The following is a 26,076-nucleotide window of genomic DNA, read 5'->3' on the forward strand; positions in this document are numbered from 1 at the left end:
CAATAGGAAATGTCACCACATCCCAAGAAAAAAGAAGGACCTTACTGCCATCTCCAGTGGTGACAAAGTATGTGATAAAACCCAACGTCCCTTCACACGATGGAAAGGAATGTAACCTGATAATCTACAAAACCAGACAGCTACAATGGGGAAAGCTGCACCCTTACTGCCTCCCGGGAGTTTCAGAGCAAGCCATGCATTCTCACCCAGGTCCTGTACAAGGGAACAGGTCCACAGACATGGAAAACATAAAGATCTGAAAGAAAATCAGTATTCCCTAATTTGATCTATAGATAAAATGCTAATCCAGTCAAGAATCAAGAAGTGGATTCCCACGTTCATGGTCATGCAGAAGACAGAATGGCCAAAACTACCCAGGGGAGGACAGAGCTAGACACTCTACAGACTTGAACCACCTATCCCAGTGGGTCACACCAGAGTACCACCTCCAGGATTCACATGCCTGCCTCCCTGCAAGCCCCTTCCTCAGTGCAGCCCATGCCCCCAGGGTCCCTACCACTGCCATCTCACAGTTCCTGGCTTCACTGTCTAATCCCCTGTGGAACCTCCTGGTGGAGAGAATGCTCCTGCACCTGTGTCATCCCGACACACTCCCACCAGGGAAGCTCTATAAGCCACTAATGTATACATGGTGGTACCCATACTGAGCTTGGTCTAAAAGGTTCCCTCTTCAGCATTTAAAATTCCTTCTCAGGCCAGTGCTGTGGTGTAGCAGGTAAAGCCACTGGCAGCGATGACAGACCCCATATGGACGCTGGTTTGAGTCCCAACTGCCCCACTTCTGACCCAGCTCCCTGTTCATGGCCTGGGAAAAGCAGTGGAAGATGGACCAAGCTGTTTGGGTCCCTGCCACCCTGGCCCCTGGCTTTGGCCTGGCTCTGCCCTGGCTGTTGTGGTCATCTGTGGGGTGAACCAGGGGATGGCAGATTCTTTCTCTGTAACTCAGCCTTTCAAATAAATTTTTTTTAACTTTTATTTAGTAAATATAAATTTCCAAAGTACAGTTTATGGATTACAATGGCTTCCCCCCCCCATAACTTCCCTCCCACCTGCAACCCTCCCATCTCCTGCTCCCTCTCCCATTCCATTCACATCAAGATTCATTTTTGATTATCTTTATATACAGAAGATAAATTTAGTATATATTAAGTAAAGATTTCATTAGTTTGCCCCCACACAGAACACAAAATGCCAAATACTGTTTGAGCACTAGTCATATCATTAATTCACATTGAACTACACATTAAGAACAGAGATCCTACATGGGGAGTAAGTGCACAGTGACTCCTGTTGTTGACTTAACAAACTGACACTCTTGTTTAAGGTGTCAGCAATCTCCCCAGGTTCTAGTCATGAGTTGCCAAGGCCGTGGAAGCCCCCTGAGCTCGCTGACTTTGATCTTATTTCGACAAGGCCATGTCAAAGTGGAAGTTCTCTCCTCCCTTCAGAGAAAGGTACCTCCTTCTTTGATGGCCCGTTCTTTCCACTGGGATCTCACTCGCAGAGATCCTTTCCTTCCCCTTCCCCTTCCCTTCCCCTTCCCTTTCCTTCTTTCTTTCCTCCTTCCTTCCTTTCTTCCTTCCTTCCTTCCTTCCTTTCTTTCTTTTCTTTCTTTCTTTCTTTCTTTCTTTCTTTCTTTCTTTCTTTCTCTCTCTCTCTCTCTCTCTCTCTCTCTCTCTCTTTCTCTCTCTCTCTCTCTTTCTCTCTCTCTTTCTCTCTCTCTTTCTCTCTTTCTTTCTTTCTTTCTTTCTTTCTTTCTTTTTTTTTTTTTTTTTTTTCGCCAGAGTGTCTTGGCTTTCCATACCTGAAATACTCTCCTGGGCTCTTCAGCCAGATCTGAATGCCTTAAGGGCTGATTCCGAGGCCACAGTGCTGTTTAGGACAACTGCCATTCTATGAGTCTGCTGTGTATCCTGCTTCCCATGTTGGATTGTTCTCTCCCTTTTTTATTCTATCAGTTAGTATTAGCAGACACTAGTCTTGTTTATGTGATCCCTTTGAATCTTTTTTAAAAAATTAATATTTCCTTCTCTAGTCAGAATACATGCTTTGTATTATCCCAACATAGAAAATGAATGTATCTATTTATGACAATGAATCGAACTTAAGATTCTCCTTTTGAAATTAGCAGAGCTATTTATTTGGACAGCCTCAGATCGACTGTCTACAAGTCACACGGGCCTACAGAGCATATCTGTGGTAGGCTCCACAGCCTGGGAGCAGGACAGGCTTGAGGCAGAGGGGATGTCTCCTAAACAGAGGGGACTACAGGGAGGGACAGGAGGTGAGGACCAGTGTCCCCCTTCCATGGAGCTGTCCCTGGGGCTTATTAACTCCCGAAGCCCAGCAGGGCAGCAGGACCCAGTAGTGGAGCTCCTTGCCCACCCTAGTGGGCCTTTTCTTTTTTCTTTTTGGTGGGGGATCTGGGGCAGTGCACAGGATTCAGGGCCCACCACTTCTCAGTGCCTGATACTTTCTAACTGACTTCAGAGGGCCCTTCGGCTTTTACAGTGGCAAATAGGGACTCCACACATCTGCTTCCTGGTTGTAAGATTCAGTTGTTTCTTCTACCAGAAACAATCAGGATCTGGTTTGGGCGTCCTTACCTTCTTCCACTGGGGGGAGGCAAATCAGTACTTCTCAAGAAGTTCTCCTTGATTTCCTTCACTAAAAGCTGACCTTTCCCTCTTCTCCATGGACATCAGATGCTCCCTGTGTCGCAGAGGAACACATTCATGACTGTCCTGCAAAGTCCCTGCACTTACCAGGAGAGCCGTATTCATGCCGGGGCAGGCGGCAGATCTTGGGCATCACCTCCATCAGTGTCTTCACGTACTGCAGGATCGTGCCTTGAAGCTGCAGGAGACACACGCTGCATCAGCCACCAGTCTGCCCTCTCCCTGAGGGCTGTGGCTGGCACACGTTCTGAAGATGAGTCTTTGAGCCAACTGCACAGAAATGACCAGGACTGCACAACTGCTTTGGCCGGGGAGTGAAAGCCCACTCATGGAAGGAGAAAGCAACCCTCATCAGGTGTCATCACACCATGGATGACGTTTACAGGCTAAAACACAACTCTCCTCTCAGGACCCAAGTGGCCTTGAGGTGAACAGGGAGACAGACGGGAGACCCTGGACCACCACGTGACTCCCACGAAGAAGCACCACCAACATGAGGAGCGCTGGCAGCTCCAGGGAATGGCAGTTCTCCCAGGATGACTTCCCTGTTCTCTGCTGGGTCTCGTGCAGCTCCCAGGCTGGACTGTGTTGCCATCATACTCGGCCATGATGAGGCCAGGAATCCTAACCAAGTTACCAAGTGTCTGGGGGCAGAGCCCTTAGTTGGGGTTCCTCGCAGGGCCTGCGTGGGTCATAGGGTCATGTCTTTACCAAATAGTGAGAGTGGTCTAAGTTCTAATTTTTTATTTTTGACCTACATGGTTGTAGATTTATCAACTTGAAAAGCCTTTGCTTTGCGTTAAGTTCATGACCATCTTCTTGATGAACTGCTGCTGTACCCAGGGGACCATAAATTCTATTTTGAGTTTTCTCTTGCCGAGTGTGAGAATCATGGAAGACAAGAAAATCAATACTTGACCATAAAGAAAGTCATAATGGGCTCAGTCACAGAAAGATTGTTGAGATGAGAAGAGATTAAAGATTTTCTTTAAAAACTTCTCTCTCAATGAGTGACAGGAATAAATTACGGATGACAAACGACATCATCCTCTCCATCTTTCCCTTTGGAAGGACCTGAGGATGATCAAGCTTCTGCACACAGTGGCATGTGCACACCTCCTGACGCCAGTCTGCAGTCAGGACACATGTGCATCTGAGTCCTTACTTGTTACAAAACCCCTGGCATCCAGGAAAGCGGGCCCGTGCAAATCATCTGCACCAAGCTCACTCTGAAGCAACAAGAACCTTCTCATAGCAGCAGCCCACAGAGGCACTTAGGGACCACGACCACACTGTTGAGCCTCCCCTGGTCACTGCAGCCCCTGCGGTCCATGAACACATCGGAGCTCCACAGGCCGATACTTTACTTCATTTCTACGGCCACAGATCTTTTAAGAAAATTCATATTTCACAAATGAATAGGAGTCCTTCCAGAATTGCCCATACTCAGGCACATGCCAACCCAAACACAAAGAACTGGGAGAAGGCTGAGGCAAGCATCTCTATTTTGACCTCCTGCCTTGTTTTGTCTTCCACCTCCACAGCAGTTTCCCCACGTGGGGCTTGGGCAACAGTGGTGATTCCTTCCATGGGGCCAGGGGGAGTGCACAGTCTACTTCTGCATACAAAGAGCAGTACTCCCTTATAAGGTGGGCAGTATGTGGGTGATTAAAACACCTTCTCTAGGTCAGTTAGTACAATACAGATCCATTCTCTTGAATTAGGAAAGAGGGGATAAATCAAGGTACATACGGTTAAAAGCTACATCAAGCTACATATGATCTGAAGCTAAACTGAATCCATTCATGTGTTACAGAATCACAGGCCGGACAACAGAGAGAAGAGCTCCTTGCTTGTTGGGCCCTGATGCCTTCAGGCCCCGTGAAGGAGGCTCATCCAGTGGAAACTCACCAGGCTCTTGACAACCTTCAGCAGCTCCTCCATGACCACAGCGATGCCTTGGTAGCCGAGCAGCCGGCAGATGACCTGAAAGTGTGGAGGCCCCACGAAGTTCCTGTAGCTGCCATAAATGCTGGAGTAGGCCAGGTTCAAAGCCTAGGAACAGGGGATGGAGTGTTTCAACACACATGCGGGTGACGAAGTCTGCTGGCGGATGGAGTCAATACACACAACACCCTTGGGTGAAGGGGCCCAGTGAATTCACTTGTGAAATACAAGGATACTTCAAAAAGTTCATGGAAACTGGAAGCAAAAAGTGATGTAATTTTTTTTTTTTGAAATCTAGGCATGTGAGGAGTCTTCAAAAAGTGTGTGGAAAATGAATATTATGAAACAGTTCTTCATGGATTTTAGTAAGGATATACTGCCCTTACTGGAATATAGGTCTTCAATCTGTTATGAAAAGCAAACTTGTTAAAATGGAAAAAAGGAAACAAAACCATTTGGTGTTCCAGCATTTACCGAGCTGCCAATTTGACAGAAGCTGTTATGAGATCGAGAATGAGAAGTAATTACATCTTAAGCCTCATGCCTGCCTCCACAGAGCGGCTCCCACAGCCTTCCAGGAGAAATGTTCGAGGACACACAGTTGGAGAACACAGGGTTCCCAGGAGGCGATGAGGGCAGTGCCCCTAAGGCAGGAGGGTGGGAAAGGCGGTCAGCTCATTTCCTGTAGGGGAGACCTCGCTAAGACTGCCGAAGAACACGGCACAGACGGCAGGGAGGGCCCTTCACACAAGCAATTCACCCAGGGCTGTCAGTTTCCCTCTCAGTACTTCTAGTGCATCTCCCCAAATTTTCTTACATTTGCAATTTCATTCAACTCAATGTATTTTTAAAAATTTTCCTTGAGACTTTCTCTTTGATCCATGGGTTATGTTATGTTAAATTCCAAGTATCTGAAGATGTTATGTTACATTCCAAGTATTTGAAGATGTTATGTTACATTCCAAGTATTTGAAGATGCTCTTATCTTTTCATTACTGATTTCTAGTTGGCGTTTACTGTGGTCCACTCTGTATGATTTCAACTCTTTTAATTCTGTTGAGCTTTTAGAGCCCAAGATAAGGCCTATCTTGGTGAATCCTTCATGGGCACTAACATATCATGTGTCATTATATTAAAGATAAGTGGTTAAAAACAGTTAAAAGAGCAATTGGCAGAATGGATCAAAAATAGGACTTATTTATATGCTACAAGAAACTCAACTTCATATTGATGATAAAGGTAAGTCAAAAATAAAAGAATGGAAAAATAATCATATAAACATTAATCAGAAGAAAACCAGAATGGCTATATTAAGATAAAGTAGACTTCAGAGCACAAAGAGGGACTGTATCACATAATGATAAAAAGAGCAGACTATCAAAATGTTTATGCACTGAACAGTATCTTCAAAATATTTGATGCAAAACAGATAGGAGAGATGAACCAATCCACAGTTATAGCTGGAGACTTCAACTTCTCTCTCAAATCAGTAGCTGACAGAATAGACAGAAAGTCAGTAACAACAGAGAGCGAACAACGCCATCAACAAACAGAATTTGATGGGCATGTATAGAATACTCTGCCCCACAGTAAGAGAACACTCTCGTTTCTTTCAAGTGCTGTGAAACAAGGCATGCTGGGGGTGGGCTCAGATGTGATGCTGCCTCACAGCCTTATGCTGGAATAAACTGCAGCCATGAGTATCACGGTCCTGTGAGTCCTTCTGAGCCAACCACCAGATGTGTGGGTGGTCATGGGAGTCCACATCTGACCTGACTGTAAATACCACATTAGCCAAGTCATAGCCGACGTGCCTATCCTGTGACCAACCCCTGAAACCACTCTCATGCTTGAAAGAACCGTATTTGATCATGAGCTCAGACACACACCTCTCCTCCCATACCCTCCTCAAAGCCCTGCCACTGTGCTTTAAATGCTGGAATTCTGTGTAAGGTCTTTGCTTGACAGGAGGTTCACATGCTTGAAATGGAAACCAACAAAGAACTCTAATGACCTCATTTAACAAGAGGAAACACGCCCAGAGTACCCTGTTAGAGAAGTCACTGCTCAAGACACATTTGGTCCCCAGCCTCCTCCCCCTACCCAGTGTCTGGCTTCCCTGTGGGCACATTCCAGAGAACCCAAGAAGAGTCAAACAGCAGACAGGACTGCAGTGCTGCGGTGGGGGGCACTACTTGTAAGGGCAGCAAACTTCCAAACACTGTATTATCCAATATTTAGAGGAGGGCAGCCGGTGCCATCCAGCCTCAGCTCGGTTCCAGGAAGACTCACAGCCCCTGGCTGATGCAGACTCCAGCCTCCCCCAACAAGCAGAGGTGGGTGCCCCCTCATAGCACCTTGACCTTGTGACTTGGGTTCTTCTCACATTCAGGACACTCTCTCTTCATCTGTGAACCAAGCGCAATCTTACCAGTAATGTGCTCAAGAGAGTGTGTTTTACTCAGAACACGCATATTTCCTAAGTGGCAACATTACCAAGAGCCAACATGCGATCATAAATGGATCACTCACCTAAGTCAATTTTATTCTAAGAATATATTAGTCCTAGTTCATTCATAAAAAAAGAACATCGAAGGCCGGCGCCGCGGCTCACTAGGCTAATCCTCCGCCTAGCGGCGCCGGCACACCGGGTTCTAGTCCCGGTCGGGGCGCCGGATTCTGTCCCGGTTGCCCCTCTTCCAGGCCAGCCCTCTGCTGTGGCCAGGGAGTGCAGTGGAGGATGGCCCAGGTGCTTGGGCCCTGCACCCCATGGGAGACCAGGAAAAGCACCTGGCTCCTGGCTCCTGCCATCGGATCAGCGCGGTGCGCCGGCCGCAGTGCGCCTGCCGCGGCGGCCATTGGAGGGTGAACCAACGGCAAAAGGAAGACCTTTCTCTCTCTCTCTCTCTCACTGTCCACTCTGCCTGTCACAAAAAAAAAAAAAAAAAAAAAGAACATCGAGTTTTTGAATTAGATTCTTCTATATTTCCTAATTGCATAGATAAAAGCACTATAATTTATACTGCAACAAAATCAAGTGCATCTGACACACACAAGAGTTCTCAAGTAAAAAAGGCTGTCGTGGGGCCAGCATTGTGGCACAGTCGGTAAAGCTGCTGCCTGCAATGCCAGGATCCCATATGGGCACTGGTTTGTGTCCTGGATGCTCTACCTCCAATCCAGCTCCCTGCTAATAGCCTAGGAAAAGCAATGGAGGATGGCCCGAGTGTTTAGGTCCCTGCCACCCATGTAGGAGACCCAGATGAAGTTACAGACCCTCTCTGTAACTCTTTCAAATATATAAATTAATTTTAAAAATAGGCTGTTTTTGAGCATGCTTATTCCACTCTGACATCATGTTTTGGCATTTAGCCACCGTTGGGGTGGGGGTCCCCAAGAAAGCCTTGTACGATATGTATAGGATGAGCAGTCAGCATCAACATCACTTGCATGAGTTCAAGCAATCCAGCCAAAAAAACCCCTGACTTAGGTTGTAAGAATAAAAACTGCACAAATATTAACTTCTCAAACTGAGGGCTGAAACCTGTTTCCGTGAGGTTCAAGTTCAGTTCCCTGAAGGGGTGCTCTCTGATGAGGTGAGGCCCCTCACACCTTACTGGGAACAGACACACTCCTGCTACCCTGTGCTCCTGGAGGAAAATCCTGGAGAATCAAAATGCTTCTCTTGAGCCTTTCACACCACAAAGAAGGCACAGATGCGTTTGGGCTGCCAGGATGGACACAGCCCTGTAGTCTTGGGATCTTCTTACAAACCATGTCCGCAAGCCTTCTCCCTAGGGATGCTCCACCCGGAACCACAGGCCACCCATATGTGATGCTGACCATGCAGCTGGCCTCAGAGGCCCAGCTTCCCTGCCTTCTACACTTGGCCCCGGCACCCTTGGGCTTGAGGAGGAAGTGCAGCATGGACCAGGGAAGAACAGACTTACCACACTGGTCCCTCTCACAAACAGCAACTTATGTTGCGGGCATGCCTAAGAGGATGAAACATTTCAGAGTCAAGCTGTGATACCCGATGTTGGATTCCATCCAGGCTTCCTGGTTTGAACTCCCTCTCCAAGTTGGGTCATCTTGCCCTGCCTTTAGCTGTGCACAAAGAAAGTCTGAATGGCCTTTGTCCAGCTGTCAGAAGAGCTTCCCCACTCCAAAGGGGCCAAGAAGGATCTGAACACATGGCCTTGCTGGGTTTCCCCAGTCTATTCGCATCTGATCACACCTTCTCTGTCCAACCACACTTCTACAAAATTGTTCATCTGAATCATGTTTATACAATGAAGTCTCCATAAAAACCCAAAAGACAGGGTTCAGAGAGTCTCCTGTCTCTTCTCCCATACCTCGCCCTCCAGCCAGTGTAATAAACCTACTAAGTCAATTAAGTGAGCTGCTGTAGCAAATTAATTGAACCGGAGGTGGGAGTAGTGGGAATCCTGACTTACACAGCTGACTGTCCGGAAGCACAGATACAACCACCTGGGGCTTGGGACTGGGCTCTAACGTGATGGGGTGGGGGCGGATCTGGGGGCTGAGCCCCCGGCTGCTGGGATCCGACTCCATCTGCCAAAGACAATGCCAGAACTGGACTGTAAACTAGAGGAGCCCCAACAGGGGCTCGCTTGCGGGTGGAGAGAAATCCCCCTGCATTTCGAGGTCAGGGAAATGTGTGTTTGCTATGGTATGAGAGCAGACGGGAAAACGGCGTGCTTCCCCAACAGACAAACCGAGTGCAGAGGAAGTCTATCAGTTCTGAGATACAAGAATTTTAAAAATCTAACTCATCAGGTGTTCTGTCTTCTAAAATAACACAAAACTTCATTTGGTTCTAAGGAGTTAAAACACTACAGGTTAATTTCAGAAAGTGGGCATCTGAGTATTTATTCTAATCCCTTCTTAAAGATATCCTTTAAGTACATAACTGATTATTGCATAAAAGTCTTTTTTAAACCCTCCTGGGGGAGAGCACTTGAGTTAACTCAACCACCACAGCTTCAGAAGAGAGGAGTAGCCTCCAGACCTCGCCCCCTGCCCAGGCACACGTGCTCTGAGCTGCCCCCTGGAGGACGCGCCTGGTCACTGCATTCCTGGCACCTGGCTACTTGTCCACTTCCTGGGGGTGCTGAAGATGCCTTAAGCCCAGAACCTCCCCAGGGTGACCCCAGGCCCTTTATGAAGACCTGTGTCTCCACTCACAGCTCCATGGCCACTGGGTGGTGCTAAGGACAGCAACAGAACACAGGGTTGTTTCAGACATTGTACCCACAGCCAGTGCCCCCCACTCCCCGTGTGTCAGCAAGGCTCCTAGCAAGGTCACTTTTTTGTCCCACTTCCTGCTGTGAGAGGCAAAATCCCTCCCTAGCTTTTAACCACATCAGCATCTGTTATGAAATTGCCAAACTGTATTATTCTATGAACTATCAGAGTTGCTAAAAATTAAACTATCCTCTAAAAACCAGAAAGATCATTGTTTTTGGGGGTCACATTCTTTACAGCATCACCCCATTTTCAGAAGAGGATTCTCACACCCCCTTCATCACACCCCTGCCTCTCAGGGACACCCCTGTTGTGATGGAAAGCCCACTGTTCTCAGAGGGGTGGAGAAGACAATAATGCGTGCTGATGGACTTGCTGTCCGGAAAACAAAAGCCCATTCCACGGGGCAAATCGGCCTCCAACGTCAAGGTCACGTCGCTGACGAGGAGAAGAATGAAGGCAACCAAGAGGGCCAAAATGAGAGGACCCTGCACTAAAGAACAGGGTACAAAGCAATGGTTACAACCATCCTTTCTGCTTCTTGAGACCCGGCTGCCCAGGTGCAGGCCGTGTGGTGTGGCCGTCCCAGGGCCCTGGGCAGCAGGCCGCGTGGTGTGGCCATCCCAGGGCCCTGGTCAGCAGGCTGCGTGGTGTGGCCGTCCCAGGGCCCAGGTGCAGGCCGCGTGGTGTGGCCGTCCCAGGGCCCTCGCTGTCTGTGGGATTCTAGCTTGCTGGTCCTGGCCTCCACACCGCCACCATCACCAGCTGGGCTCAGGTCTATCCCTGCAGGCAGCTTCACTCCACCAGTGCAAAAGAGTACAAGCCATGGCCTCTACAGGGGTCCACGGAGACAGGCTGGGGTCCACTCAAGATGGCCGGGAGGGCCTCCACTACCAGGGCGTCTCCGGAGCAGCCACAGGCGCTTCCCTTTCTCCTGGCTCTTCTCTGAGACCCTGCAAGTGAGAAGTCAGAGGCTGACTGCCCCTCAACCCCAAGGGCATGAGGGAGGAAGGGCGGGGGCAGGGGCTTGAATTCCCGGTCTCCTGGGAACACCGCCCACCCCTGCGTCTGACCAGCCTTCCTGTTGGGCCCTCCCTGCCACTCTGGCCACCCTGGCCTGCTGACCAAACCTACAGCCCTCTCAGGTGTGGGGCCCAAGTGGCTGCTCTGGGGAACCTGAGTCTTCCCAAGAACTCTGCTGCTGGATGGAGACCAAGGACACTGAGGGACACAGCAGACGCTCAACAGATGCAGGCTGAATGCGCCAGCAAACTGACTACAGACTGACAATCTGTACAAAATTACAACCAGCCTCACTGAATGTTTACCAAAATAGACAGAGAGACTCGGGTTAGGAACAACACGCAGGGCAAGGTCTGCCCTCTTCAACCCTGGCTGTCATCTGAGGCTTAAAGCAGCTGCCCAAACCCCAACAGATGGCTGCCACTCAGCCTCCAGTCCTGCCCCACTGCAGCCTCGGCCCTGATGCCCACGGGGGCGGGAGCCTGGGGCAGGGCAGTGGGCCAGCCTCACACCTGCACAGCTCATGACGCTCCATGCCATCTGCTCACGTCCGAACACACGCGGACGGGACCGTGACAACCCTGAGATGCCCAGCTCCCGACAACCAGCACACGGGACAGACAGTGTCCTCGGATCACTCCCGTGAGACCTCATTTTGTATTTCTTGTTGATTTCCTTGAGGACTTGGCTTCTCACAAGGGAGAATGCTTAAACATTCATGAATGCAGGCCGTGTGCCCCAGCGGCAGAGCCCAGGGACACCCCTGCCAGCAGCATGGGAGACAACAGCACCCTTCACAGAAGGAGCTGAGGCCTTTAACCTTTCCCCATCTCGTGGGCAAAATCCCTACCGCTGGCCTATCTCTGCAGTCACTGGTATGGCTGGACGCCTGCTTCTATTGTATTTATTATTATTTCTGGAGAGTCTGCTCCTCTCATGCTCTGTCTCTCTCTTTACTGTCGAGTATTACTCTTTTTCTTATGAATCAAGAGTGTTTTAAATGCAGTCATCCCTTGGTATCCACGAAGGATTGGTTCCAGGACTCCTTCGAATACCAAAATGTGCAGATTCTCAAGTCCCTTATGTAAAACGGCAGAGTTTGTGTATGATCATGCACATCCTAAATACTTTCATCATCTCCAGCTGCCTTACAATACCCAACACTGTCTACGTGATGTGTGAACAGTAGTTACGGTGGGTTGCTGAGAGAAAAATGACGAGAAAAAGGCCTGCACCTGTTCAGTGAACACAACTGCTTTTTTCCTGAATATTTCTGATCCACAATTAGTTGAACCCACAGATGCAAAACCAACAGACGGGAGGGGCTGAGCTGAGACCACCGCCCGTTCCCACACACCGCTGTACGCCGGTGCCTGTGCACGGGCTGTGCCTTCTCTCACGAGATGAGGGTGTTCGGGGTTTCCTCCAGCTCGCCACACGCAGGCTGCCTTGGCTGCTTCTGGAAGTCAGGCCCGTTCCACGCCCACCTTCCCACCTCACCTCCGCCTCTGCATGGCAGCCCCGGCCCCCGCCTCTTGCACAAGCTGTCCTAGCTCCACGTTTTCAAACCTTGAAGTGTCCCAGCAATCTCACTACTTTAGTCCAGGAGCGAAGCCAGACACACCCTGACGCCCACGTGTCATATTAATCCCAAGTCAGAGGATTTGGGGGGTTAGTTGGTTAGCTCCTGTTAACCAATAACAGTAACAAATGTTGCTATTTTTCAAGAAGCTAATGGAATGGAAGGAAAAAACATTTTATACATGACATGATAAATTTAAGTCATTGCAACTCAAGAGATCTAAATTAAGCTTAAAAATGTGTTTGGTTAGAAACTGAAAAATCCCACACAAGAGCCTACCTTGGACCCATGCAAATACTGGGGTTGTGCATTTGGCTGTTTGTCTCTTTGAAACTCCTGAGAAAATGGTAATACTGTCCGAACAAACCTAGACAAGAAAGATTAAGAAAAAAAGAAAAGAACCAAATTTAATGATAGTTCTTTAAAATTCAGAACTTTTGTATTAACAGTCTATTCAGTCTTCCTCCCAGTTAACTGACATGAGTATCAAACAGGAAAAATCTAGGCAATGAAAAATTACAGAATGAATTAGATGCAAAGATTCTGAAGTACAATAAATACATAGGAAGTTCAGGAGCCAAGGTGACACATCCAGTATCCTTTTACCTGTAAACACAGCTTCCAAACTGGGACAGAGTTTGGTCCACCTGGGAACAGAATCCTCCTAACCCTAACCCAATCCTCTGATGCCAGGGAGTGAAGGAGCTCACAGCTCCGCGTACTCGTCTGCTGTACACACAGCAGCGACAGCAGCTCGGAGCACAGCAGTGATGCCGCGTGCTCAGATCACCCGTTACGGGTCTACAAGGGACGAACATGCAAACTCAGGCATTCATGGCCATACTCAGTGACAGGACTGTGTCCTGAAGACAGGTCAGGGGCCGTTTACAATCAGATAATTAAATTCTCAAGCAGCTACAGCAACCCTGGCTAATGCCTTCAAATCAGAAGGCATTAACTTTTACGAAAGTGTAATAAAGATATATGGATTAATATTCTAAGAACTAGATGGATTCATATTATACTTCAGTAAATAAAACATGATGTGACTGCCGCAGCACCAATGGGTCACAAAGTGTGTGCGCCTGGGGGAGAGGCCAGCAGTCTGCAGGGTTGAGTGTGAGTGGATCCCTGCAGATGGGGTGCAGGGGGTGGGAGAGCAGCCGCCAGGCCAGCTTCCCACCAACTGCAGTCGGATCCTGACAACCACAGGCCTACAAATCACCTAAATTCACACCAGGAGAAAACCACACATTTTCCCTTTTGAGTGTTTTTTCAAGGATCTTGGGTTACTGTGCTGTCAGTATGTCAACGTCCCAGGTGTATCACAACACTCCACACTGTATGTGTGTCTGTGTCTATGCATCTGTGTTTCTGTTTGCCAGTCATCCATCTGCTTACCTGTGTCTGCACACTGTGTGCATATCTGTGTACAGGGTTGTGTGATCTGTGTCTGCGTGTGTATGGCTGTGTGTGCATGTCTGCATGTCCATGTGCTGTGTCCCTACACCTGTTCCAGGCAGAACACTCCGTCAGGAGGCACCAATGCTAGAGTAATGTTTGGAGGAGGGAACCCTGTTCCCCAGAGAGTCTAGGTCCTGCTCACACTGGGGATGGCTACCTGCTGGCATCACACCTGTAATGCTGCTGCACATGCCATCAGCCTCCGGCACCTCTGATGGGGACAGGAGAGGACAGCAGAGAGAAAATCATAGCACAAATCACCCGAAGGGAGCTAAACCCCAAAATGAGACGTGGTACTGAGGTTGCAGAAGCCTTGTCTGTGTCTGCCTAACTCCCTGTGATGCTAGTGTCCTTAACCCAATTTGACTCTTGTCTTTACAAGAACAGAAGAGACACAGAGACACAAGGAGGAAGTCATGTGATAGAGACAGAGATGAGAGTGACAGAGTTGTACGCCCAGGCAACCAGGGAATGACAGTTATGACCACAGGCCAGGAAAAGCTAAATCCAGACGCTCTGCAGAGTCTCAGAGGGAACTGGGCTCCGCTGACACCTTGGGTTCTGACTTCCGGCCTCTACAACTGTGAGGGGAATAGATTTCTGTTGTTTGAAGCCACCCAGTGCGTGACACTTCGTTACAGCAGCCATAGGAAGCTAACATGGTGCACGTGCAAGTATTTCCTAGCTTGGACCACCACTAGGGTCTAGAAACAGGGGCATCCTGGGAGCGAGGAGCATACATGGCACCCACAGGCTGTCCCACCATTACCCTTCTGCACTGCAATGACAGCCTCCAAGAGCTGCGTGGGAAAAGTGTAGGTGTGGCCTGGAACATGTCACGTGCAGAAAATCAGGCGGGACTTGAAGAATGACAGAGACACAGACACCAGCCACAGGCACCCAGTGCTCCGAACGGGGCCAGTCTGAGCCACAAAACTCAACTAATGGAAACCACAAAGTATACCCCTGGGCTGGAATCCCGAGTCCCCACAGAAAACAAACATGAGCAGCAGAACGCCAGCCAACACCTGGAGGTGGAATGCAGGAGTCAGACTCACAGCTGCTCCACCATGGTGAAAATAACGGGTCAAAATTCATCAACAGATACTCAAGCTACCTCCCACAATGATGCACTTAAACAGGAAAGTGGTAAGGGGCCAGGGAGAGCCTGGCAGCCAGCACCTGCCCTGGGGAAGGGAGCTCACGGGCCCAGGCATGGGCTGGTGTTGCCCCAGACCCATCACTCTGACAACACTCCCTCTGGTGGGTGGTCTCCTGGCCACAAGCCCGACTCTGGTCCTCAGCAAAGTCTGCTGGCCTCTTTCCAAGAGCTGTCACCTGCTACGCTTCTCAGCTGCACAGGTTAAATTCCAGGCAGGGTGCCCACCCTGAGCCATCTCCCAGAGCCACCGGGCATAACCCTTTAACTGGAAATAAGGGCCAAGCAACAAGAAAAGTTCCTTCCTGCCCGACTCCTCAGGGATGGTACTGAGAGTCCAGGCAGCAGGGTTTTGTGTCTCCTCTGGTTTTAGTGAACAGAGCCCTGGTTTAAAACGCCTGTTATAGGAAGGAAATGGGAAACTTCAATGATCTCACTGGGAATATGTTTTTTTCTCCTCTACTTTTTTAAAAAAAATATTTGACAGGTAGAGCTACAGAGAGAAAGGTCTTCCTTTCGTTGGTTCACCCCTCAAATGGTCGCTATGGCCAGCATTGCGCTGATCTGAAGCCAGGAGCCAGGTGCTTCCTCCTGGTCTCCCATGCGGGTGCAGGGCCCAAGCACTTGGGCCATCCTCCACTGCCTTCCCAGGCCACAGCAGAGAGCTGGACTGGAAGAGAAGCAACTGGGAGTAGAACCTGGTGCCCATATGGGATGCTAGCGCTACAGGTGGAGGATTAACCAAGTGAGCCAGGGCGCCAAGCCCTGGGAACTTGTTTAAAAAAAAAACAGGGGTAATGGAGGTGGAGGTGGGCTCAGGTGAAGCAGAGCTGCTCTGGGGAGGGGACTGCCCCTGTGACGAGCAAGGGTTCCCTGGGAATTGTGTCTCAGGTGTCCTTGGGCTCCGGGCTCCCAGGAGCCTCAGGGCACCGCATGCTGCCTCCTGCCCAACAGGTATGTCCTGAGACATCAACACTTGGATCTCACAGAGAAAGTAGGTGACACACGTCAAACCGGGCTCCGGGTCAGAGCAAACCTGCTTGCCTGTGGGGAGCACCCAATGTGTCCAGGGGCCCAGGCCGGGCAGGAGGCTCAGTGTGTGGCACTGATCTGCCAGCAGGAATGACCAACACCACAAGGGGTCACGGAGGGTTGAGGCAGAAATGTGTGGTCAAATAAAAGCACCCAGCCACCCCTTCCTGCTGCTGTCAGCTCTGTGCAGACTCGGAGGGTGGGCACAGGACCTGGCCAGCCCATGTACTGAGCACAGTGAGCAGCAGGAGGGGCAGCCGTGGGCTCGGGCAGAGCGGCCCAGCTGGGAGGACAGGGCAGCAGCCTCCACCACGCCTCAGCGCACCATGCTCCCTCACTAGCCTGGGCTAGACTCCTAACCTGGGGCGGCCCTGGTGCTGTGTGGAGGCAGTCTGGCTGATAACGGGGGATGGGGACCCTGGGGGAGGCCATGACTGCTGCTCAGTCCTGGGACCCAGGGGGCAGCCCCCACCAGGAACAGCCCAGCCCCACAGCTGGGCAGTAGTACAAGGACTGAGGGGAGGGAGGTGGTGAACACCACTCAGTGCAGGTACGTCTGAACCCGACAGGCAGCTTAGTCTCCAGGAATGCCCGCAGTCACACACTGGGCCACCCGCACACCATCCGCGGGAAACAGGAGTCACAGCACGCGAGGCTGTGCTTCTGCCGTGGGGATGCAGGCAGGTCCCAGCCCCCAGATTAGGACCGGACACAGCTCCCGGCACCAGGCCAGCTGGACGTCCTCACTGCCACGCGGTGCTCAGGCAGCAGGACGCAGCATAGCAGCAAACATGACTGCATGGGGATGGGATGGGGGCAGGGCCGTCTCACAGTCACAAGGTGGGCACCCCCACTCCTGCACACGTGTGAGTGTTGCTGCAGGGAGAGGCACGTGTAGCACTGACACGGACGGGCTGGACTCTGTCCCCCACTACATGGTAACTGACACTACATAACAGCACTACATGATAACCTGACAACCCCAGGAACACCTGGAGAGTGGGACCCACGCAGCAGCCACCAACCCACGAAGTGGCCCCCAGTAACACTCCATGTGACCGTGGACTCCCTGATGACCCATGGGAGCGGTCCCAGGAAGCTCAGGGAAGGGCACCGCTGGGGAAAGGCCTTTGGACTGCAGAGAGAGAATGAAGAACGTCTGAGCACTCTCCTGGGAGGATCACTGACGTCAGGACGTCACGCAGGTGCGGCTGAGCCCACGGCGGGGGTGGGGGACAACCACAGCCACCCACCACGACAGAGGAGGCGCTGCGAGCCCCAGCCGGGACACAAACGAGTTTTCAGAGCAGCAAGTTGCTGCATCGTCACCATCGCGAAGAGCATGCTGGAGGACAGACACGCTCTACAGGAAACCTCCGGGGATCGATTTCATTCCCCTTCCCTAACACATCTATGGTTTCTGAGTCTTCTACAATTACGATGTATTATTTAACACGAGTATTTTTTCCATCAACTTTTACAAAATACATTTAGGAAGTATCTTAAAAGTGAGTTAGGAGTGGGTGTTTAGCTTAGCAGTAAAGACACCTGCACCCCACATAGGAGTCCCTGGGTTCAGCTCCTGGCTCTGGTTCCTGACTCCAGCTTCCTGAAATGCAGACCCTGGGAGGCAGTGCTAATGGCTTAAGTAATTGGGTTCCTGCCTCCTATATAGGAGACCTGGATTGAATTATCAGCTTCTGACTCCAGCTTAGCTTGGGCCATTGTGGGCACAGTGGATGGGAGTCCTCTCGCTCTGGTTCTACCTCTATGCCTGTTAAACAAATAAAAATCATTTTAAAAATTTTAACTGAGTTAAAAAGAAGTGAGTAGTCTTTAAGTCTTTAAAGACTGGTTTCTGTGGAGCACACCCAGCCAGGCCTACAAGGCCTCCTGTGGGTCTGGAGCCACTGGCTCTGGCTGAGACTGGGTGTCAGCTGTGGGGATACTCAGAAGGGCTGCATGGCATAAAAAACTTCAAGACAGGAGCTGCTAGGTGCCAAACACTTAGAAAAAAAATAAGGAAACGGAAAAGCTGGTTGCCTGATTTGATCACTTTATGCTGTATATATGTGTTGAAATATTACATTGTTCCCTATAAAAATGCCTAGTTATTAACTTTTCTTAAAGATGTATTTTATTTATTTGAAAGGCAGAGTTACAGAGAGAGAGAGAGAGAGAGATGGAAGAGGCAGAGAGAGAACTTCCATCTGCTGGCTCACTCCCCAAATGGCTGCAACGGCCAGGGCTGCGCCAGGCTGAAGCCCAGAGCCCAGAGCTGCTTCTGGGTCTCCTACATGGGTACAGGGGCCCAGAAACTTGGGCCACCCTCTGCTGCTTTCCCAGGAACATTAGCAGGGAGCTGGATCAGAAGTGGAGCAGCCGGGTCTCAAACTGGAACTCATACAGGGTGCTGGAGTCGCAGGTGGCAGCTCAATTGGCTACGCCACAACACCAGCCCCAAGTATTATGTGCTAATAAAAATTTTTAAATAACAGTTAAAAAAAAGAAGTTGCCTGGCAAATGCATCTAGGGCCCAAGCTGTACCCGCAACCCTGACACGCAGGTGTCCTGAAGTGACAGCAGCTGCAGCAGGCACGACTAGACCATAGGACGACCCCTCCCTGCTCAGCCACGGAGCTCAGCCCCCTCGTCTCTTAAGGCAGAAAACCCTCAGTCGAAACATCGGTAGCAATCCAGCCAATACTCTGGGGGGATGTTAAGATTCAGCAGCATGGTAAGGCACTTACTCTTCCAAGTGCTCATTGCACACGTGTGCATGCACACTCATGCACACACAAATGCAGACACAGACTTTTGGAGTGGGGCCAGGTATCTTACGTGGTGCTCCCATTTTCCCATTGCCTCCTGGACTGTTGGTATCTGTGGTGAAGGCTGGTATGTAACACACATACACATACACACACACACACACACACACACACGTCATAGCACACACACAGACACAGTAGAGCCAGGCCCAGCCCCACAGACCTTTGCACAGTGCATGGAGGCCAGGCCAGAGCCATCCCAGGCCTCAGGCCATATTATGAGACTAAGCCTCATGGTACACCACTGGTATCAACTCTGCCACCCACCAAGCTGGCCACTCAATGTTGTTCAACAGAGCAGTAAAATGGTGGGTGGGTAGGAGGGTGTGTAACTGACCAATCATTCAAACAGCCCGACATTCCAGGGCAGAAACATCAGAGTCACTCGCCACATTCCAACATCAGGCAGACTGAGAACAGGTGCATGCAGCCCTAGCAGCCACTCCCCACGTGCACGGACACTGCACTCTGGGCCACAAGCAAGAGCCCTGGATGGATTGACCTCCAGGCTGTGGCCCTGTCATTCAGTCTCCAGTTTCTACATGCACAACCATGACGACCTGCCCAAGGCTAGCCCAGGGCTATGTACTTGCAAATAAATGGAAGAGACCAGGAGGGCTGGAGGGTCCTGGACATGAGAAATGCAGGGGTCAGAGAGAGATGGGGGAGGGTTCCCCAGATCATCCTTTGCAAGGGCTCTTTGGGGGCGGTGCCGAGACGGCTGTAGGGCTGCTCACCGGTTGGTGGAGCCGTTGTAGCAGTAGTTGGGCAGGAAGTCGTAGTTGAGTTCCCAGAAGACGTGGAGGGTGATTCTCCCATAGGGAGCAGACACGTTGTGGTTGGCCTCCCGGAACATAGCGTCAAAACTGTCCAGTGTCAGGTACCTGCTCAGCAGCTTGTGGGTCATGCGGTTGATTTCCAAGAGGCCATCCAACTCCTAGAGGATCAGAGACAGTGGTGTGAGGACAGAACCGGGACGCGCAGGAAGAGTCACCCACGCCGCTAGGGCCTCCACTCCCCACGCAGGCCTGGGCGTCCCCGGGGGGACCACTGCACAGCGGGGAATTAGACAGCGAGAGACCTGCCAGGTGGCTGCCAGCACGCATAAGCCAAGAACTCGTTATATCGGGCAGCAGCGTCTGGAAGGCGTGAGCCTGCTTCTCAGGACGCCCTCTACGGCCCTCTGTAGCGGCCCCCACACTGCCCACTGCTGCCCTCCAGTCACCCCACAGGCAGTCCACGTGGCGGCGCCACCTCGTCCTACCACCCCTCCCTGCCACGCAGCACCGCCCCAGCCCCGTCCCCACCCCTGCGACACCACAGAGCTGGCAGCTGCTTTTCCGCGGGTGTCTGACTCCGCTTTTTTTCCAAGGCCTGGAGCTACTCAAGAGCAAGCAGGTCACACGTGGCCTCGCACACGCTCATGGTTTTTGCTCAGGAAACTCGCCTAGGTTCACCCAGCGTGGCTCCCAGGGCTAGAACGCGGCTGGGCCCAACTGAGAGGCGCACCAGCTTCCAAAGTCTCCATAGGAAGAACAGCAACACCCATCTCAGTAATGCTGCCTTGTGGCTCGCATGTCAGATAATTTGGGAATATAATCGGGTCACATAAAAGGTCTTTTTTTTCTCTCTCTCTCTCTTTTTTTTTTTTTTTTTGACAGGCAGAGTGGACAGTGAGAGAGACAGACAGAGAGAAAGGTCTTCCTTTGCCGTTGGTTCACCCTCCAATGGCCGCCGCAGCCGGTGCGCTGCGGCCGGTGCACCGCACTGATCCGATGGCAGGAGCCAGGTACTTCTGCTGGTCTCCCATGGGGTGCAAGGCCCAAGCACCTGGGCCATCCTCCACTGCGTTCCCTGGCCACAGCAGAGAGCTGGCCTGGAAGAGGGGCAACCGGGACAGAATCCGGTGCCCCGACCCAGGACTAGAACCCGGTGTGCCGGCGCCGCAAGGCGGAGGATTAGCCTAGTGAGTCGCGGTGCCAGCCGAAAATGTCTTATTGAAATAATTTTTACTTTCCTAGTGTTATTAGTGAATTTAAAATTGCATATTTAAAACATGCTCCTTTGCTCTGCCTTTTAAAATAAACAAATCAGTCTTTAAAAAATAAAATTCTTTTTTATATAAATGATTTATGTATTTTTTTTGAGAGAGAGAGAGGCAGTTACAGAGAGGGAAGGTGAGGGTGGGGTGGGGGGGTGGAGACCTTCTGTCCACTGGTTCACTCCTCAAATGGCCACAACAGCCTACACTGCAACAGACCCAAGCCAGGAGCTGGAACTCCATTCCACATGGGCTCCCAGGTGGGTGGCAGGGCCTAAGTACAGAGACACAGAGAGAACTTCCATCTGCTGTTTACGCCCCAAATGGCCCTAATGGTCAGGGCTGGGCCAGGCCAAAGCCAGGAAGCCAGGAGCTTCATCTGGATCTCCCACCCGGGTGGCAGGGCCCGAGTATTTAGGTCTTTTCTGTTGCTTGGCCAGGTGCAATAAAAGGGAGGTGGATCGGAAATGGAGCAGCCGGGACTTGAACCCGTGCGTACTATGCCACAATGCTGATCCTAAGATCAAATTCTTAAAAAAAATTTTAAAATGTCTATATGTCTATTAGACAGCTCCGGCCTGAGTCAAAAGCCTTGATCAAAATCATTGCTCATCAGTGACAATGTAAGTATCAGGGCCCTGCACCAGTGTCTGCTTTGAAGAAAGGTGGCCACAGTCTCAGCCTGTTTGACCCTGGAGAAGAACACAGAAATGCCTACATGGGCACGGGCTGTGCCCGACGGTGCCGAAAGGCCACCTGCTGAGGCCTCCCCTGCTCCCCAGGCTGAAGCCTGTTCCCCAGCCCCGCGCCATCCTCCTGGAGTCCCTGCTGTGTGCTACCATCTGTCTGCGCCTGTGCTCTGGGAAGAGCAATCTGGCCGGGTACAAAATCCTTGCTTCACACCCTCTACAGGCTGCTGGCCAGCACTGAAGACAGTCGGATTTCTCTCCCTGACTGCTCCATTTAGACAGGCCAAGGCTTTTTCCTTCCTTCAAGTCCATCACTTCAACTGCATCACTTCGCAGTGTGGGCCACTGTGGGGCAGTTTTCTCAGGGATGCAATGCTGCTGTTAATATACACAGACGCTCCTCCACTTACGATCCATTTACATCCCAATAACCTTGTCACGAGCTGAAAATACTCTACGCATAAATACATTGAATACACCTAACCTAACACCCATCACGGCTTAGCCTAGCTGTCCTTAAATGTGCTCAGAACACTTCTATCAGCCCACAGTTGGGCAAAGTCATCCCACACGCAGCCTATTTCATAACAACATGTGGAGTTCCTTTTGTACTTCTCTGAACAGTGAGAAACAGAATGGGGTATGGACATGCTCTCGCACCACCGGAAAGTCAGAAAATTGTTGTGGGTCCACCGTAGGTTGGGGACCACCTGTACTTTCGTGTTGTCTTCTATTTTATGAACGTTTTCTTAAAATACAAGTTTTGACCTTTGTTCCACTCGGTTGCTTTGGTTTTCTTTTCCAGGGACCTCTATGATATGTTATGTTCGCTCTTCCTTGTTTGTCTTCTACATCACTTTCTCTCAAATCCTTTTTGATATTTCTTTTTCCTGTGAAATGTTTTTTATTTATTTGAAAAGCAGAGAGACCAAAAAAGAGATTTTCCATCTGCTGGTTCACTCCCCAAATGCCCACAACAGCTACGGTTGGACTAGGCTAAAGCTAGGAACCAAGAACTCAGGTCAGTGGCAGGGACCCAGGTACCTAAGCCATCATCTGTTGCTTCCCAGAGTATACACTAGCAGTAATCTGGCTCTGAAGAGGAGTAGCCAGGACTCAAACCAGACACTCTGTTGTGGGATGTGGGTGCCCCAAGCAGCAACTGTGCCACAAAGCCCACCCTCTGCTTTTTTTTATTTTTCTAAAGTCATCCATTACCTTCCCATGTTGACTTCACCTATGAAATTATGTTTTTAATTTTTTCATGAGTTTCAGCATCTGTCTTTTTAAAATTATCTTTTCTCCAATGACTATATTTTTAGGTTTTAAAAACTTCCGACTTATGCTTTTCTTTCTTCGCAACCACTGCTTTCGCTCCTTGTTTGACCTTGTGATCATGTTATGGCTTCCTGGGTTTCATGGGCTCCTTTCTGACCTGCTTTTGCTGTCTGCAGGGGTGCCGTTGTTGCACTTACATTCTTTTTTTATTATAACGCAGTTAAACAGGATTGAACCATGACCTTTACGGGTGTCTCAACCATTTAATGAAAGGAGCTCTTCCATGCTTCTGAGGCCAAGGCAGCTATTTCCACCTCTGTGACTCAGGTCGTCACGTCTTGTGCTTTGTGCGATGCCTCCTGGGCTCTCCTCCCCTAATCCGGTCTGGACTTTCCTTCAGCCCATCCTCCCCAACCGTATCAGGTGTTCCTGTGTGGTGTTCCCAGCGGTGCCTCCGGTGCACTTCCTTGTCTTGGAAGGGAATTTTGATTTTTTGGATTCCGGATTTGCAGGGCTGACAGTTCCAGCACCAGGAAGCCGTCCCTCACCTCCAGAAGTGACTCTCTGTGGGCTACGAACAACAACTGGGATCGACACCACCAGACCAGGCTCCCTGAATCCAATGGGGCCAAGGAGGGCGCAGCAAAGTGTCTCCCCAAATGGTTTGACCCAGAGAGATGGGTGTTGGCTCACGGATCCTGGTGCCCATGCAGCCAGAATGGACAGTCAGCTTTCAAAAGTCTTAACCGATCTTCACCAGTAGGAAGGCTCTAGGTCCTCCAGACGAAGTCTGGCCAGAATCAGGAAACACTGCTGTTCCCATCAAGGACCCAGAGCTCCTTGACGGGAGGGGAGGCAGAACCATGTGACATTAAGAAAGCACACAATGTAAATCCTTCACCCAGGCTGCCCTGCTCTGACGGGCACAAGGCCATCTATCGCAGTGAGAACCAGGGAGACAACCAGACCACTCTGGATTGCTGGACGCTGGCTCTGAACTGACGTTAACGCTTGAAGATCTAAAGCTACCAAGGTGCGATACTCAGGTGGCTGACGGGGCTCTGGCTGGTCCACCTTACAGAGCCCGCGCTGGGGCGACATCCCTAGTTCCAGAATCTACAGCTGCCAACATTCTTGCATGGCAGGCAGGCATCTTCTACGCGCACTGAAGCGTCTCTGTCATTGTATCTTCAGACAAGGCCTCTGTGGCACCTTCTCTCTCGTCTCCTGTAACTCCCATCCCACGTCAGATCTTCTTACTGTTTTCCACGTTCCTTATGCTGGTTCTGTATCATCCATTCTTAATTTTCTCTGTTCCCTAGTTTAGACATTTTTCCAATGTCCTGTTTTTCTGTTCCTGAATCCTGTCCTCTCCATAATTTAAATTCCCATAAACTCATCAAGAACATGACGTTCTTTAATTCTAGAATATCTAAATGATTCTGTTACAGTTTCTGATTCTCTGCAGAAACTCTCCTCCTCTTCATCTCTTTTTGCCACCTGTTCCTCCAACTTCCGTAAGTACCAACCTCACTGGGGGTGAAGCATCTGTTTCCAGAGAGAGCACCCCTGCTTTCTCCTACGAGAAACATAACTGGAGCCTGAGCCCAGCAGGTGTCTGACCCTCAGCACAAAGAGATAGTGGGAAATTCTGCTCGGCTTTTGGAGGTTTTACTGCCTAGATGCCAGAATCCAGTAGATTCCCCCAAGGGGACCCAGCCATGTGTTGCGGTCCTATCCAGTTTGTAGCCTCACCATTAGAGGCCTCACAACTGCCTAAGCTCTGTTCTCATTCTGTTCCCCGAGTAGCTTCTGATGCCTGAGCCGAGGTCAGATTCCCACCAGCTGGCCCACGCCAAGAGTCGGCAGACACCCCATGGAAAAGCAGCTTTAAACCCTGCACTCTTGGCTGGGAGGTCTGCCCTCTCTGGAACTGTAGTTTCTGAATCCTCGTGGACTGATGTGGGCGAGTGTTCCCACTGTATTACTGTTCGTTATTCAGCCTGTCTGGTTGACTTCAACAGGACTGCTGGCCTGCTGGGGGCCACTGTACCCTTTCCTGAGTCAGTCTGTAAAGTCCCACGGGGGCACCTTCCGCCCTTCTTCTCCGTAACGAAGTTCACCTCAACAGCAAGATTACTTTCCCTTCTTCTCCAGTTTAAACATGCTCGTCTCTTCTGTTCCCATGGACTTTCCTCTTTTTATTTTTCTCTTTCTTGCTTTTGAAAAAATCCCACGCAGTTCTGTTTAGTACTGACCTGGAGCACTTTTGGCATCCTGACAGGGTTAGTCCTCCCTCAGTACCTTTCCAAAATCAGAGTGGCACTTGATCATCTTGACAGGTTATTAAGAAGAAAAACTTTAGGATTATTTTACCAAATTCTATATATAGTACATAGAATCTAGCAGAAACTGCATCAGCTCTACAGACCAGTTGGGAACCTAATCTTTACTACTAGTCCTTCCAGCCAAGAAAATGCTTTTTTTCAATGTATTCAAACTATCCTGTATTGGAGCCTGTGAATTTCACTGTATAAATTCTATCACATAAGGCTCACTTCCAAAAATATACATCTTTTTTGTGATTATCATCATAGTTAAATTTTTTTTCCCTTTTAGCTCATGACTACTAAAATATGAGAATGTTATTGAATTAAGCAGTATGCTACTTTAGGTATCATTTTTAGGTATAATTTAGTCAAGGACTTCCTTGAAGTCCATTTAGAATTGTGATTACTCAGAGAAGATACTTGGAAATATGCCAAGCACAATCAGTACTTATGTTTTACAGTCTACACAAGAGCCGGACATACTGATATTTTTCAGTAAGGACAACAGTGTATCAGCGCCAGCACTTACAACTATTGATGTTAAGTCTTCACTTTCAAATCGCCCAATTGCCAGCTCCAGAGACTTATACATGGCTGCTGAGACTCGCTGAGTAATCAGACGATTGAGGTCTATGGACCGGCCCAGGAGCTGGGGGAGAGAAGGAGACGGGCATCAGGACCAGTAAACATGAAAACCTTAGGAGCAGCAAACAGCAAACAAACAAGCAGAAAA

The 26,076-nt window shown here is 50.0% G+C and overlaps 2 protein-coding genes across 12 annotated transcripts in view; one reads left to right on the forward strand and one right to left on the reverse strand.

The window, feature by feature from the left end:
- Positions 1 to 6,347, forward strand: part of NIPA2 (NIPA magnesium transporter 2) — a 56,519-nt gene extending 50,172 nt beyond the window's left edge. For all 7 annotated transcript variants that reach the window (XR_011380686.2, XR_016217740.1, XR_011380681.2 and 4 more), the window contains one exon: positions 4,516 to 6,347. The gene's annotated coding sequence lies outside the window, so the exon portion shown is untranslated. The remainder of the gene's footprint in view (positions 1 to 4,515) is intronic.
- CYFIP1 (cytoplasmic FMR1 interacting protein 1) overlaps positions 1 to 26,076 on the reverse strand; it is a 99,374-nt gene that overhangs the window by 9,694 nt on the left and 63,604 nt on the right. For 4 of the 5 annotated variants that reach the window (XM_051822213.3, XM_051822214.3, XM_089309607.1 and 1 more), the window contains 5 exons: positions 25,873 to 25,992; positions 19,743 to 19,942; positions 12,799 to 12,886; positions 4,611 to 4,754; positions 2,787 to 2,877 (listed from right to left, as the gene is read on the reverse strand). In XM_051822213.3, the coding sequence (XP_051678173.1) occupies positions 2,787 to 2,877; positions 4,611 to 4,754; positions 12,799 to 12,886; positions 19,743 to 19,942; positions 25,873 to 25,992 (643 nt within the window). Of the gene's footprint in view, positions 1 to 205; positions 257 to 2,627; positions 2,878 to 4,610; positions 4,755 to 12,798; positions 12,887 to 19,742; positions 19,943 to 25,872; positions 25,993 to 26,076 lie in introns of those variants that run through there. The other variant, XR_016217739.1, reaches the window with a different exon arrangement.

The sequence above is a fragment of the Oryctolagus cuniculus genome, chromosome 12 (assembly GCF_051225735.1).
Source record: "Oryctolagus cuniculus isolate XC-2025 breed Fujian yellow rabbit chromosome 12, ASM5122573v1, whole genome shotgun sequence".
Lineage (NCBI taxonomy): Eukaryota > Metazoa > Chordata > Mammalia > Lagomorpha > Leporidae > Oryctolagus > Oryctolagus cuniculus.